The 14,329-nt window shown below is 40.3% G+C and overlaps 1 protein-coding gene across 1 annotated transcript in view; it reads left to right on the forward strand.

The window, feature by feature from the left end:
* The first annotated feature begins 279 nt into the window (after window positions 1-279).
* The window catches only part of LOC134222038 (histidine-rich glycoprotein-like), a 32,055-nt gene continuing 18,005 nt past the window's right edge, over window positions 280-14,329 (forward strand). Inside the window, exon 1 of the mRNA XM_062701188.1 lies at window positions 280-569. Coding sequence (XP_062557172.1) covers window positions 534-569 — 36 coding nt within the window. The 5' untranslated portion in view covers window positions 280-533. The remainder of the gene's footprint in view (window positions 570-14,329) is intronic.

The following is a 14,329-nucleotide window of genomic DNA, read 5'->3' on the forward strand; positions in this document are numbered from 1 at the left end:
TGATGAGGAGGATGCCTTCCTATGCCCGAGGGTAATCGTTTAATGCTTTTTGGAAGTGGGTGGTGATGTGCTGCATTCGGGGGTTATTTAGGAGGCAGGAGGAAATCGTTCTGATTCCATTTTTTCACCGTAATGAGCGGTTTGTCGTCATCAGGCGAGTGTGATCTAACGAGATACTGATTAGGACAGGCGGGGACGCCAGTGTTCTCTGTAGAATTGTCATCTCCTTTTTCTATAAAAACATGGAAATGCTCGTCTAGGACATCAGTTGATTCGGTTGTCTCGATAGGAGCAGGAAGAACAAGTTCTATTGTTCTTCCTATCTGTAGAGATCTTCGGATCGGTAAAAGTGATAGTAAAATAATTTTGTTATTTGTGTGATAGTTCAAAAGTGATTCTTAGAATAGTTTAAATAGTGATATTTTTCGGCATTGTGGACTTCGTTAAATATTCAGTGGCGCAAGTTGAGTAGTGTGATAGTGGACCTCAAAGAAATTTGTGAACTGCTAAGCAGTTCAAACTTTTTGAAAATCATGCAACGTTCCGCCAAAAGGATAAAACTTTTAAAGGTATAGTTTGGTTTGGTTGAAACATTTTTTTACATGAATATTGTTGACTTGAAGTCTCATTTATTTGTCACGCAGTAATGTTGGGAAATAAATAAATTCTTTTACAACCATCTTCAAGGTGGACGTATTCCCAAACGTGTTGAATTAGCTTATATTTTTATATTTGTAACGCTGTAACCCTGTGCTACGTATACTTTTCGCAACTGGCTTTGATGATTCATTCTTAACCGGAGCACTCGTTGAACATTCGGACTCGCAATTGTCGCATCCATTGCAGTAGCCGAGTAAGGCTACACATTCTCAGCGACTGTCGATTGGGTTGAACATATCTGTGGTAAAATCGGCATATCTGCGACGAACTGGCCCACAATTGTTATCCAGCTGTCCTATGTAGTGCAACTTCCACATCATTTTCACGACACGACTGTATTGCCACCTCTCATGGTCTAGAACAGCACGAGCAGCTACTCATCCTACATTTGGAATGGCACGAATATTCGGATCTATCTTTTCCGAATGTGTCGGGCCAGGTAGTGTTGCGAATCAAGACCATTATGGAAGAGCATTTTCCAGTAGCAGGATGAATAATATTACGGTACCTCAAATGAATGTCGATTAGTTCCACATTTAATCGTTGATTTAACACAGTCAGAATGAATTTTTCCTCCTGTCTACTCGTTGCCGGGTGGTAGGGTGTTCGCATCCTGTGGAACTCGAGGTAGACACTCTGTCGTTGACCAGGACGCAAAGTATTCCCCCGTGAAGAATAATTCTCTACAAGCGTTTTTCGTTGTAACATTTGTTATGTCCCTTGGAATCTTTACTTCCGGCCATCCAGAAATTTTCTAAAAAAATATTTAAAATACGACTACGAAAACAATTCAATATTTCCTATGAACTATCCAGCAATGTAGACGTTAACTCGTTTCAGGACAAGCATCACAGTATCCAAAACTAAATTCTCTCACGTTTTCAAAGGCACACCACTCAATACGGAGGCAGCGGACAACATTTGTTTTCATTATTCCAGCTTTGCTGCATCACAGCATGCGTGGAATAATGAAAATGATAGTCTTGCGACGCTTTCGTATTGAGTGGTGTGCACTTGAAAACGCGAGTGAATTTTGTTTTGGATTCGAAAATTCTTGTCCTTAAACGGCTAAATTTCTGGTTCTCAACAACAGGGCACTACACGGAAAATCCTTTCTCTTTCATTCTTCATGAATTTTGACATTTACTGGCCTTGTTGTTTTCAAATTTCTTTGCATCGAGAAAGAGACTAATCAGCCCAATTTCGTCATGAATCAAATCGAACTGATTGCTCAGTTCGATAGGTGAAGAATTATTTTCAATATTAAAGTTAGAAGAAATATCTGAATTCTCCTTCCTTCTATTTTTTACGCACTTTGGCAGGACGGTCTGGAACAGTGACGGGAAATGTCAAAAAAATGTCGTGGGATTGCAATCACTAATTAACTAATAACTTTTTTCAGAAGTTATTTACAATTCGAATTTTTTTTAACATTCAAAGTTTAAAAGATCCTAGACCTTTGACGAAAAGATCATTGTTCTAAATACGAAGGCTAAAGGCAGGAGCACAATGAATACGTTGCGTTTGCGTTTGGGTTTGCGTATTGCAATCCGTTTGATACGTTTTGTACTAAAATACAAAACGTACGCAAAACGGATAAGCAACCCACAATGCATACGGTTTTTGACAGTTGATCAGTTAACATTTATTTGTCGCTGTTGGGTTCCATATAAGTTATTACGGAATGGATATATGTATCTCTGGCGCTCGCGATTTTGAGCTTATATTTATTTAGACAAGTTATTAAAGTATTCAGAAAATTTGAAGGAGAATTAAAACTGAGTTTTTGGACATTGGAGGATGGAGGTTAATTAAAAATCGTGATTGACTCAGGTGTTTCCTAGGCAAGTTTCCCCACAAGTCATTCCAGGAATTTCTGGAGAAATTCCTCCGCAAGCTCTTTTAGGAATTCCTTCATAAAATCCTCCTAGACTTCCTCCGGAAGTACCTCAAGATATTCTTCTGAAGCTTTCTCCAGAAATTCCTTCGGCAGTTTCTCCAGGAGATTCTCTACTAAATTCTCCGTAAATTCCTCCGAGAGTTTATCCAGAAGTTTGTCCGTAAATTCTTCTAGAAGTTCCTCTAAGAATTACTCTGGAAGTGCCTCCAGGAATTCCTTTAGAAATGCCTACAAAATATCCTCCGGAAGTTTCTACAGGATGTCCTTCAGAAATTTCCACATAAATTATAAAAAGTTTATCTAAATTTTTTTTCGGAAATTCCTTCAAAAATACCTCGGGAAGTTTCACCAAGAATTCCTCTGGAAGTTCCTTCAGGAATTTTCCAAAAAATTCTCAAAAAATTTCCTTTAGAAGTTTCTATAGGAAGTCCTCTAGAAATTTCTACAGGAATTCCTTCGGAAGTTATTACAAAATAACATTCGGAAAATCCTCCGAAAAATCCACTAGGAATTCCTCAGGAAGTTCTTCCAGAAACTCCAAAATTTCCCCCAGGAAATGCTCCGAAAGATCCTCCAAGGATTGCTCTGGAAGTTCATTCAGGAATTGCTTCGGAAGCTCCTCCAGGAATTCTTCCGGGAGTTCCTCCAGAATTTCCTCCGGAAGTTCCTATAAAAATTCCTTCCGAAGCTCCACCAGGAAGTTTCTCCAACAGTCCTCTCAAAGTTTCTTCAGTAATTCTCCTGCAAGTACCTCCAGGGATTTCCCCAGAAATTCCTCAAAAACTAACTTCGGAAGTTTTTATAAAATATCCTTCAGAAATTCCTCCGGAAGTTCTTCGAGGAATACCTCCAGAAATTTTCGGAAAATCCTCCGAAATTTCCTCTAAAAAGTCCTCCGGGAGACCGTCCAGGAATTCCCCTGGAACTGCCTCCAAGAATTCCCCCAGAAATTCAAATATTTCCTCCGGAAGTTTATCCAGCAGTCACCCCCCACCAGCCACCCCACGAAGTTTCTCCGGGAATTCCCCCCGAAATGCCACAAACAATAACTTCGGAAGTTTTTATAAAGAATCCTACAGAAATTTTCAAAAATTCTTCCAGGATTCCTCCGAAAATTCCTCCAGAAGTTCTTCCAGGAATTCCTCTATAAATTCCTAAACAATTTCTTCCAAAGTTTCTACAGGGGATCCTCCAGAAATTTGTACAGGAATTCTTTCGGAAATTTCTGCAAAAAAATATTCGGAAAATGCTCTGAAAATTCCTCTAGGAAATCATTCGGAAGAATTCGGAAGAAAAAACAAAAAATCCTCCGGAAGTTCCTCCAGGAATTCCTCCGGAAGTTCCTCCGGGAATTCCTCGGGAAGTTCCTCCGGGAATTCCTCCGGAAGTTCCTCCGGGAATTCCTCCAGAAGTTCCTCCGAGAGTTCCTCCGGGAATTCCTCCAGAAGTTCCTCCAGGAATTTCTCTGGAAGTTCCTCCAGGAATTTCTCTGGAAGTTCCTCCAGGATTTTTTCCGGAAGTTCCTCCAGGAGTTCCTCCGAAAGTTACTCCACGAAATCCTCCGGAAGTTCCTCCAGGAATTCCTTCGGATGTTCCTCAAAAATTTCTTCTGAAATTTCCTTCTGATATTACTCCGGAAGTTTCTTCCGGAGGAATTCCCGGAGGAACTTGCGGAAGAATTCCCGGAGGAACTTCCGAAGGAATTCCCGGAGGAACTTCAGAAGGAATTCCCGGAGGAACTTCCGGAGGAATTCCCGGAGGAACTTTCGGAGGAATTCCGGAGGAACTTCGGAGGAATTCCCGGAGGAACTTCGGAGGAATTCTCGGAGGAACTTCGTGAGGAATTCTCGGAGGAACTTCGTGAGAAATTCCCGAGGAACTTCCAGAGCAATTCCCGGAGGAACTTCCGGAGGAATTTCCGGAGGAACTTCCGGAGGAATTCCCGGAGGAACTTCCGGAGGAATTCCCGGAGGAACTTCCGGAGGAATTCCCGGAGGAACTTCCGGAGAAATTCCCGGAGGAACTTCCGGAGGGTGGCTGGGTGCTGAGGGTGGCTGGGTTCGATTCCCGATGCCGGTCTAGGCAATTTTCGGATTGGAAATTGTCTCGACTTCCCTGGGCATAAAAGTATCATCGTGTTAGCCTCATACGAGTGCAAAGATGGTTAACTTGGCTTAGAAACCACGCAGTTAATAATTGTGGAAGTGCTTAATGAATACTAAGCTGCGAGGCGACTCTGTCCCAGTGTGGGGATGTAATGCCAATAAGAAGAAGAGTTCCGGAAGAATTCCTGGAGGAACTTCTGGAACAATTCTTTGGAGGACCTTCTGAAAGAATTTTCGGAGGAACTTCCGGAGAAATTCTTGGAAGCACTTCCGCAGGAATTCCTGGAGGCACTTTTAATTCCTTACGATCCATCCTTTAAATTTCTTGCTATTTCCAATGGAAATTTGAAAAAAATGTCTTGTGAAACTTCCTTGGAGTTTCCGATGAAATATCTTTCAATTTTCAATGGACATTCGTTAAAATTTCAAATTGAAATTTTTTACGATTTCTTATAAAAATTCCTCACGATTTCCCATGCAAACCCCTTACAGTTTCCCATGAGAAACTCTAACAGCTTCTCAAAGTAAATCTTTGCAATTCCTTTTGGAAATTTGTTACAATTTCCTATTGACGTTCTTAACAATTTTCCATGAAATTTCCTAATAGTTTCTTATTGAATTTTCTTACAATTACATTCACAATTTGCTATAAAAATTTCTTTGAATTGCCCTATGAAACTTTTAACAATTTACTGATGATATTCCCAACATCCCAATGGATATTCCTTACAAATTCTTTTTTATTTTTATTTATTGTCTTTATTAAGAAGACTTTCAGCCCGAGGCTGGCTTGTCTCCGACCTTACGAATTCTCTTAAAAATTCTTTAGAATTCCCCATTGAAATTCGTCACAAATTTACTAGCAGTTTGCCAATTGAAATCCCTTAAATGTTCTTATAGACATTCCTCTACAAATTTCAATGGAAATTCCATACAACTCTCCATGGTTTCTCATAGAAGTTCCTCTCTGTTCATGGTTTTCCATGGACAATCCTCAATTTTTTTCATGAAAAATCCCATAACAGTTTCTCATGAAAATTCCTAACAATTTCCCATCAAAATCCCATATAATTCTCCTTAGAAATTCCTTTCTATTTTCAATAGAGATCCCTTGTAATTTGCCATTGGTATTATTTAAATAATTTCTATGGAAATTTCATACAATTTCCTATGGAAATTCCTAACAATTTTCGATGGAAATCCCTATCAGATGCCAATGGAAATTTCTTACAAATGCCCGACGAAATTCCTTCCATTTCCTGTTTAAATTCCTCGCAATTTCGTATGGAAGTTCCTTACAATTTTCCCTGAAAAGTTCTTACAATATATTCCACGAATATTTCTTACAATTTCCCAGGAAATTTTCTTAGAGTTTTCCGAGGATATTCTTTTGAATTACCCGTTGCAACTCTTTATAATTTCCTTAAAAACAAACTTACATTTTCCCATAGAAATTCAACATATTTATTTAAGTTTTATCTCCTTGAAATTTTCAATGGAAATTCCCTGCAATTTCCAGTGGAAGTAAAAATGAATCATCATTTTCTCGTGATTTGTTTATTTATTTGACGCAAGCCTGTCCGCAAAGTTTGAGATTGTTCAAATGGTGCGGACAGGTTTGCGGTTTACTTTGCGTTTAGTACAATCCGCAAACTCATTCCGGATGCATTGTGCGTTGCTACGTTTGACTGCATGTATTCAAACTAGCTGTCAAATTTCCGGATTGCCTTCCGGATCCATTGTGCGCCGGCCTTAAGCCATGAGAGCGAAATTAAAAAAATGTCACGGAATGTCATGACATTAATGTCATTTGACACTAATTCGGCTCTCATGCCGCCAATATCAGATTTAGAGAAATTACCTATTAGAAAAAGTTCTAGGGTCTTTTGAGGGCTACATGTATATATAATAAACATAATTGTAAATAATGTGTGGAAAAAATTATTAGCAAATTAGTCCCATGACATCGAAATGACATTCCCGTCACTGGTCTGGAAACCTTGTTTCTTAGAAGGAAGTGGAGAATTCAGAGACGTGAGACTTCCTCTTGTATTTAATTAATGATCATTGCTCAGCGTGGAGACGTGACATTCTAATGGGCCAAACACAATTGATACGTTTGCGTGCGTTTTTGACAGTTGTGTTTGGCCCATAAGAGTTTTTTTTCCAGAACGGTGTCCTTGCAGAATCACCACCGCATGTCGGAATTTTACTTCCGCAAACGGGTCCAACGTAAACCGAAGGCACGGTTTCAGGCAAAGATCAGTAGCTACAAATAGCGCTGAGAAGCACTGTTGAAATTAAAATAGCTTCGAGTAGTATTAAAAACATTTGTTTGTCTTTAGTTTTTGAGAGGTTTTTAACCCTAGGCTGGCTCACCTCTCATTGAAAACTTCCTTCAGCAAAGACAGAAAAGAACTGCACAGCACGAAAGCACGATGCGGTCTGATCAGTAGTTATATTTTCCTAATTTTAATGTCGTTTTTATGTACTCGTCTGCCGTCATCTGCTTGCACCGTGCTTTTATTTACCTTTGTTATTTTGATATTTTTATATCTAGGGGTCGTCTTTACTCGGCGTCTTGTCTTTTCGTAGGAGTCAATTCCTGTCTCAATATTTTTGTGTTTCGTCTTACGGCTATGCTGTTCTATGTCTTTGGTCTGAGTTCCAAGTATTTTTTGTGGACTGTTTCGATGATATGGGAGCTTTGGGAGCAAGGGATTATGACTTCATGAGGAGGCCGATACAAATACAATACTAAGGCCTCCCCCTCGGATTTTTTTGCCCAAAAATTATATTTTGAGGGGGCAACTACAAAAAATTTGGATGATTTTGAAAATTTTCAAAACATTCTTTAACAAATCCGAGGAGTTTTATTGATTTTTTCCATTTTAATATTTATTTTTTGGTATTTCCCCCCCCGGCCGTGTAAAAAACAAAATTTTTGCTAAGTTGCTCCATTTTGCATAATTCGTCGAGAAATCATAAAACTTTTTTTACACGGATTTTCAAATTTGATACTGAAAACTTTTGACGTAGAACTATGTCTGTCTTTTCTATATTGGGGTACACTTTACAATTGCAAAAAATCTAAAAACGTCACGAAAATATGATAGACTTTGATCGTTAATATTTCAGCCGTTTCTTGATGGATTTTCAATTTTCATGGACCATTCAATCAAGGAAGAGCCAACGCTTCATACCCGTTGTTTTTACACGAATCGCTTTTTATGCGATTTTTTTCATTCGAATTTTGGGATTTCCGCGGTTTGTTCAGACATATTTCGGGATTAACGCGTTTTTTTACGTTGTTTTAATTTACGCGGCCTATATCCTCCGCGTGAAAACCGACTCCAGTGTATTACAATATATATGTATGATTATTTACTATTGAAAACTTGCTAACAGTTTAGCAATTGGTTTGGGTGAATCAGTCAATCTCGTAAGTGTATCGCAAGCTTCTTCTTCCATAGCACTACATTCCAACTGGAACTTGGCCTGTTTTTCAACTAATCTATTAGCATTTCTTTAGTTATAAATTGAAAGCTTTGCATGAGTATGTGACAAAGTCAATGGATACACTATGCCCAGGGTGTCGAGAATGTTTCCCACCCGAAAACATCCTAGATCGGATCAAGAATCTTTCTCGCCATCTCCGGGTTCTGAGCCTTTGTTTGCAAGGCTAACTGGAAACCTCAAGCCAGCATAGACGTCAAATTAAAGCAACTTACAGGGCTTTTAGCTGGTGCAGTTCATATCCGCTAATTTACCCGCGCGTTTTCTCTCGATAGCTTGGGGGCGTTTGACGGCAGCTTCTCGCTTACCTTTATGGATGCCAGTAGAGGGGCTCGGAATCTTCTTCGCTGCTGCAGTTGATGCGTTCTTGGAAACTTTCTAGGTGTCTGCCAGAGTAAACGCAAAGTCCGACGCAACTCACGTGAAAGAGTAATAATTATTATCAATAAATTATCACACGCAAAAAAAGCGTTCATGAATTCGTGAACTAACGAGTTCACGGTGTATTTTTTCGGGAACAACAGTCACGGATTCGGGAACACAGTCACGTTTTCTGGAACGTTCTGGAAAACGTGACTGGTGTTCCCGAATCAATGACTTAAATCACGGTGTATTTTTGCTGGTTCACGAATTCGGGAACGCTTTTTTTTTTTGCGTGCGAACTTCTTTGTCGCGTCGTGTCGCATCGCGTCAAGGGGCAAGTAACTCTAAACTTTGCGAAAATATTACTCATTGTCTCGCAATAGTATCTCGTGATATTTCTAGTATCCACGATTTGGAAACACCTGATTCTACCTTCTAGAGATTCTAGAAAACTTTCAACCCGCATGTTATATTACGAATGGCATCAAACCAAAGCGTAGGCCCTAAAGATTCCTTAGAAACTAATAATAATAGAAAAAGTTGTTCAAAGATTTTTGAAGAATTTAAAGGAGACTGAAATCATGTGTTGCCAAAAACTGGGTGGACTGTATCGACTGGGTGGCGTTGTGTTTCATGCTTTTCCAACCAGGGCTATTCGATCAACTTACCGTAGATACGACGTAGTTTTTCTCTAGTAGGGGGAAAGACGGCATTGGCAGGTTTTGTTCTATTATTGGCAGGGGGGTTTTTGTCAACCATTTTTTATTAAATTTGGCCACAATATTCTTTGATATGCAAAGAATGTTTAGGCCAAATTTGAGCATAGTCAGTCATAAAAAAACCCTGCCAATAATAGAACAAAACCTGCCAAAGCCGTCATTCCCCCTATTTGTTAGTATTTTTGGATACTGTCAAAAGTTTAGAGTTAGTTGCCCCTTGCATCGCGTCTAATCGACCACCAAACGCCGTTGACACCCTAGCCCATTGATGATGAGCTTTTTTGAGCCACCGGGGGTTCAGGTTGACTTAGTGGCGTGCTTAGTCTCTGTTCCAGTTTGCGTCGGTGATGGTTGCAGCGGTGCACTATCAGCCAGGGTTGTGCTGAATCATTCTCATACGATAATTATTGGAATTATCAGGTGAGAAAAGTAGGCGCGTTGGCATCGGCGATAACTTTTCAAATTTTGGAATCGATTATCATTTAAATATAAACCTTACTAAAACCTATTTAATGTCAACAATGAAGTTCAATCGGATGTTTGGCATTGTGTTTTGCTGTTATGTAGGAAAATGAGTTCATAAAGTAGCATTTTCCAATGCTTCGAATCAAGATACAATATCGAACGATTCTTAGCCTCTAGCGAGTTTTTAACAATTGATAATGTGGATATGTGATCGCTTAAGAGTGTTATTCATCCCCGATTATTTGAAAATTTTATTTTCATCATCCTTTTCAAATATTGGTCTAAAAATAATATGCATCACCAGGGTTCGTAATGCTCACTCGTAATAAACGAAAACAGATTCACCTTGGGCTTGAAAAACGCTTGCTTTGGTTTTATCGAACAAAAAAGTCGAAAACCGTCACATTACATACAGCTACGTAGTTCAACGTCACCTTTGCGAACAACCCAATTGGGCTGCACCTTTGAGTTTTTTTACACGGAACGCATCCCCCGTGTAAAAAAAGAATCGGGTGTACTTTGAAAACTTATCGACGTATGTGAGGTATTGTAGGTTGTCTATGAAAAGAATATCGATATGTGCTACTTGGAATGGTTGATTTGGAATGGGGGTTTTTGCATTAGAAAATTGATTGGTTTTCTGTCGTACTTATTCTCGTGACAGATTCGACAATTGGTTATAAAATCGTGCAATTTTTTAGAAAGCTTTGGAAAATAAACCTTCCTTAAAAGTTGCAATTTGTTCTCCTCCGCACCTCTATGGGCGCGATGATGTTCTTTCCGTATAACTTACCATTGTTCGTCCTCTCGGTCAATATCCTGTAACCGGCTTTGGGTTACACTTCTTGCAATTTTCCCATTATTTCTTCACATGTCAAAAGCTCGTTTAATTTGCCTAAGTTAAAGTGATTTTTCAAAACCTGTAAAAGAGAATTCTCATTAACATCTCTGATAGAAACATTGAATCTAGTATAATTTTCAAATGGATGTTCAACTGTTACTTTATCCGGACCGAATGTTAGAATAACTTGATGTCTGTAGTGATGAACTTTGTCAAACTTAAAAATCACTCTAATAAAGTCCAAAAAAAAAAAAAAAAACTTGATGTCTGAAAACGTTTATTGGTGCTTCGGTGGATTTATAATGTAAAAATGGTCGCTATTCTACGCTAAAAGTTGCGTACCGGTCATTGAACAAACTATGCGTCTGAGTGCATCAGCTACCACGTAGCTCTTACCTGGTTTATAATTTATGGCAGTGGCGTAGCCACGGGGGTGGTTTTGGGTATAAACCCCCCCCCCCCAAAGACAAAATTTTTGGAAGAAAATTTTTTTTTCGAAAAAAAAAAATGTTCAGAAAACCCCCCCAGACCAATTTTCTGGCTACGCCACTGATTTATGGTATAGTCGTGTTCCTCGAGATACGATTTCCCGCGCTTGAGTTTTGCATCAGTATTCTTTGCTGAAAGGGAAAAAGCTAGCGGCTTTTTCTATAGTATGTTAGTAGTAGTAAAATTCTTTTTTATTTACACATCTTTTGTTCTACAATTATTTTTAACATGTTATTATTATTATTATTTTTATGTTTTTACCTAATTTTTAAAATTTAATGTATCATGACGGCCTTCAGGAGGCGCTAGTGTGTGTTCTATAGTCTGGATAAATCAAAATATCTGAAGAGGACAAAATAGTTTCCATTTTCCTAATGCAAATCCGTTCATTTTCGTTTAACTTAACTTTTTTATTAGAGTAGCATCCTTCCCCTCTTAAAAGATAAGTAATGGGTTTTGCTATTTTCGCAACATCCTTTACAAATCTCCTATAATATCCCACCATTCCGAGAAATGATCGGATTTCTTTAATCGTTGATGGTTCAGGATACTTTTCGATTTTCCATATGTTGAGCTCAAGGCCCTCAACCAAGAAAGTCAATTTCTTTATGCAGTTACTCTAATTTATCTAATTGATTTTCTAATTGAGTCGAGTCAAGTACGAGACACTGAAGACGGCCTTACTGTTGAGGTCGGAATACGTATCTGTCAAGATACAATTAAGTGGTGGAATTCAATGGGATTGTATAAACTCGTCTTATGCCAGGTGAAAACATTCCACTAAAAAGCTCAAAATAATTTTCTTATTGAATTTTAAGGTTTGTGTTATTTAAGGCTTGTAATATGGTTCCCAGGTTCTGAAGCACTTCGTCAAGCGTTTTTTCAAAAATGATTACGTCGTCGATATAGACGTAGCATATTTTTCTAACATGCCTCCGCAACACATCATCGATTGCTCTTTGAAATATTGCAGGAGCAGGGAATCAATTTTTTTGGAATGCGCCTGCGAAACAAGCGACAAAAGAGAACCAACGACAAAGCTTTGTTTTTGTCGGAGATAATAATGACAAAGATCCGAAAAATTTTATCAGCAACAAAAAAGAAAACAATCTTGTTGCTAACTTTTCATCCCGTTGTTTTGCATTATTTCTAGTGAAAATTTCGGTTTTATGCTATCATAGTTTCTGCTTTTATGGAAATATTCGAGAATCGAACAATGATTACAAAATTAGCAGCGTATTTGCGGAGATATCAGAGCATGCAAGGCAAATGATTCTTGTCATATTGTGTTCGGATTCTGCTAATGGTTTGTCGCTAGGTGCGTTTGTCAGTAACAAACTCTGTTGATGACAAAGAGTATATTGTTAGGCGTTGCTCGAATATTGATTCCCTATGCAGGAGCATTCCTTAGACCAAATGGCATACGATTATTATTATTTATTCAGACTAAGGCCGAAGTGGCCTGTGCGGTATATAAGAGTCTTCTCCATTCGGCTCGGTCCATGGCTACACGTCGCCAACCACGCAGTCTACGGAGGGTCCGCAAGTCATCTTCCACCTGATCGATCCACCTTGCCCGCTGCGCACCTCGCCTTCTTGTGCCCGTCGGATCGTTGTCGAGAACCATTTTCACCGGGTTACTGTCCGACATTCTGGCTACGTGTCCGGCCCATCGCAGTCGTCCGATTTTCGCGGTGTGAACGATGGATGGTTCTCCCAACAGCTGATGCAATTCGTGGTTCATTCGCCTCCTCCACGTACCGTCCGCCATCTGCACCCCACCATAGATGGTACGCAGCACTTTCCTTTCGAAAACTCCAAGTGCGCGTTGGTCCTCCACGAGCATCGTCCAGGTCTCGTGTCCGTAGAGGACTACCGGTCTAATTAGCGTTTTGTAGATTGTCAGTTTGGTACGGCGGCGAACTCTATTCGATCGGAGCGTCTTGCGGAGTCCAAAGTACGTACGATTTCCAGCCACTATGCGTCTCCGAATTTCTCTGCTGGTGTCATTTTCGGCAGTCACCAGTGAGCCCAAGTACACAAATTCTTCTACCACCTCGATTTCGTCGCCATCGATGCAAACTCGCGGTGGGTGGCTCACATTGTCTTCTCTTGAACCTCTTCCTATCATGTACTTCGTCTTCGACGTGTTGATGACTAGTCCGATCCGCTTAGCTTCCCTCTTCAGTCTGATGTAGGCTTCCTCCATCTTCTCAAAGTTACGTGCCATAATATCTATGTCGTCGGCGAAACCAAATAGCTGGACGGACTTATTGAAAATTGTACCACTCGTGTTAATCCCTGCTCTTCGTATTACCCCTTCCAAAGCGATGTTGAATAGCAAACACGAAAGACCATCACCTTGCCGTAACCCTCTGCGGGTTTCGAAGGGACTCGAGAATGCCCTTAAACTCGAACTACGCACATCACCCGATCCATCGTCGCTTTGATCAACCGTGTCAGTTTATCCGGAAAACCGTGTTCGTGCATTAGCTGCCATAGCTGGTCCCGATCAATTGTATCATATGCGGCTTTGAAGTTGATGAATAGATGATGTGTGGGCACGTTGTATTCGCGGCATTTCTGCAGTACTTGGCGAATGGCGAACACCTGGTCCGTGGTGGAGCGTTCGCCCATAAAACCCGCCTGGTACTACCCCACGAACTCCCTTGCAGTTGGTGCTAGTCGACGGCATAAAATTTGGGAGAGTACCTTGTAGGCGGCGTTCAGCAATGTGATTGCGCGGTAGTTGCTACAATCCAACTTATCGCCCTTTTTGTAGATGGGACACACGACACCTTCCATCCACTCCTGCGGCAAAACTTCCTCCTCCCAAATCTTGGTAATGACCCAGTGCAGCGCTCTAGCCAGCCCTAGCAACACAATTCAAGTAGATTTAGTTGAAATAACTCGTATATGACCATATTTGGTCATATATGAGTATCATAAACTGATTTACAACATGTGTGTTGCTCGGGAGTGCCTCACCACCGTGTTTAAATAGCTCTCCTGGTAGTTGGTCAACCCCAGGGGCTTTGTTGTTCTTCAGCCGGCCAATCTCCTCCTGGATTTCCTGGAGATCCGGAGCCGGTAGAATTATGTCCTGCGCGCGTTCTCCCAGGTCCATCACCATACCGCCATCTTCGTCTGCCACATCGCCATTCAGGTGTTCTTCGTAGTGCTGCCGCCACCTTTGGATCACCTCACGCTCGTTCGTAAGAAGGTTCCCGTTTATGTCCTTACACATATCAGGCTGTGGCACGTGAACGGT

Source organism: Armigeres subalbatus, chromosome 3 (genome assembly GCF_024139115.2).
Source record: "Armigeres subalbatus isolate Guangzhou_Male chromosome 3, GZ_Asu_2, whole genome shotgun sequence".
Classification (NCBI taxonomy): Eukaryota; Metazoa; Arthropoda; class Insecta; order Diptera; family Culicidae; genus Armigeres; species Armigeres subalbatus.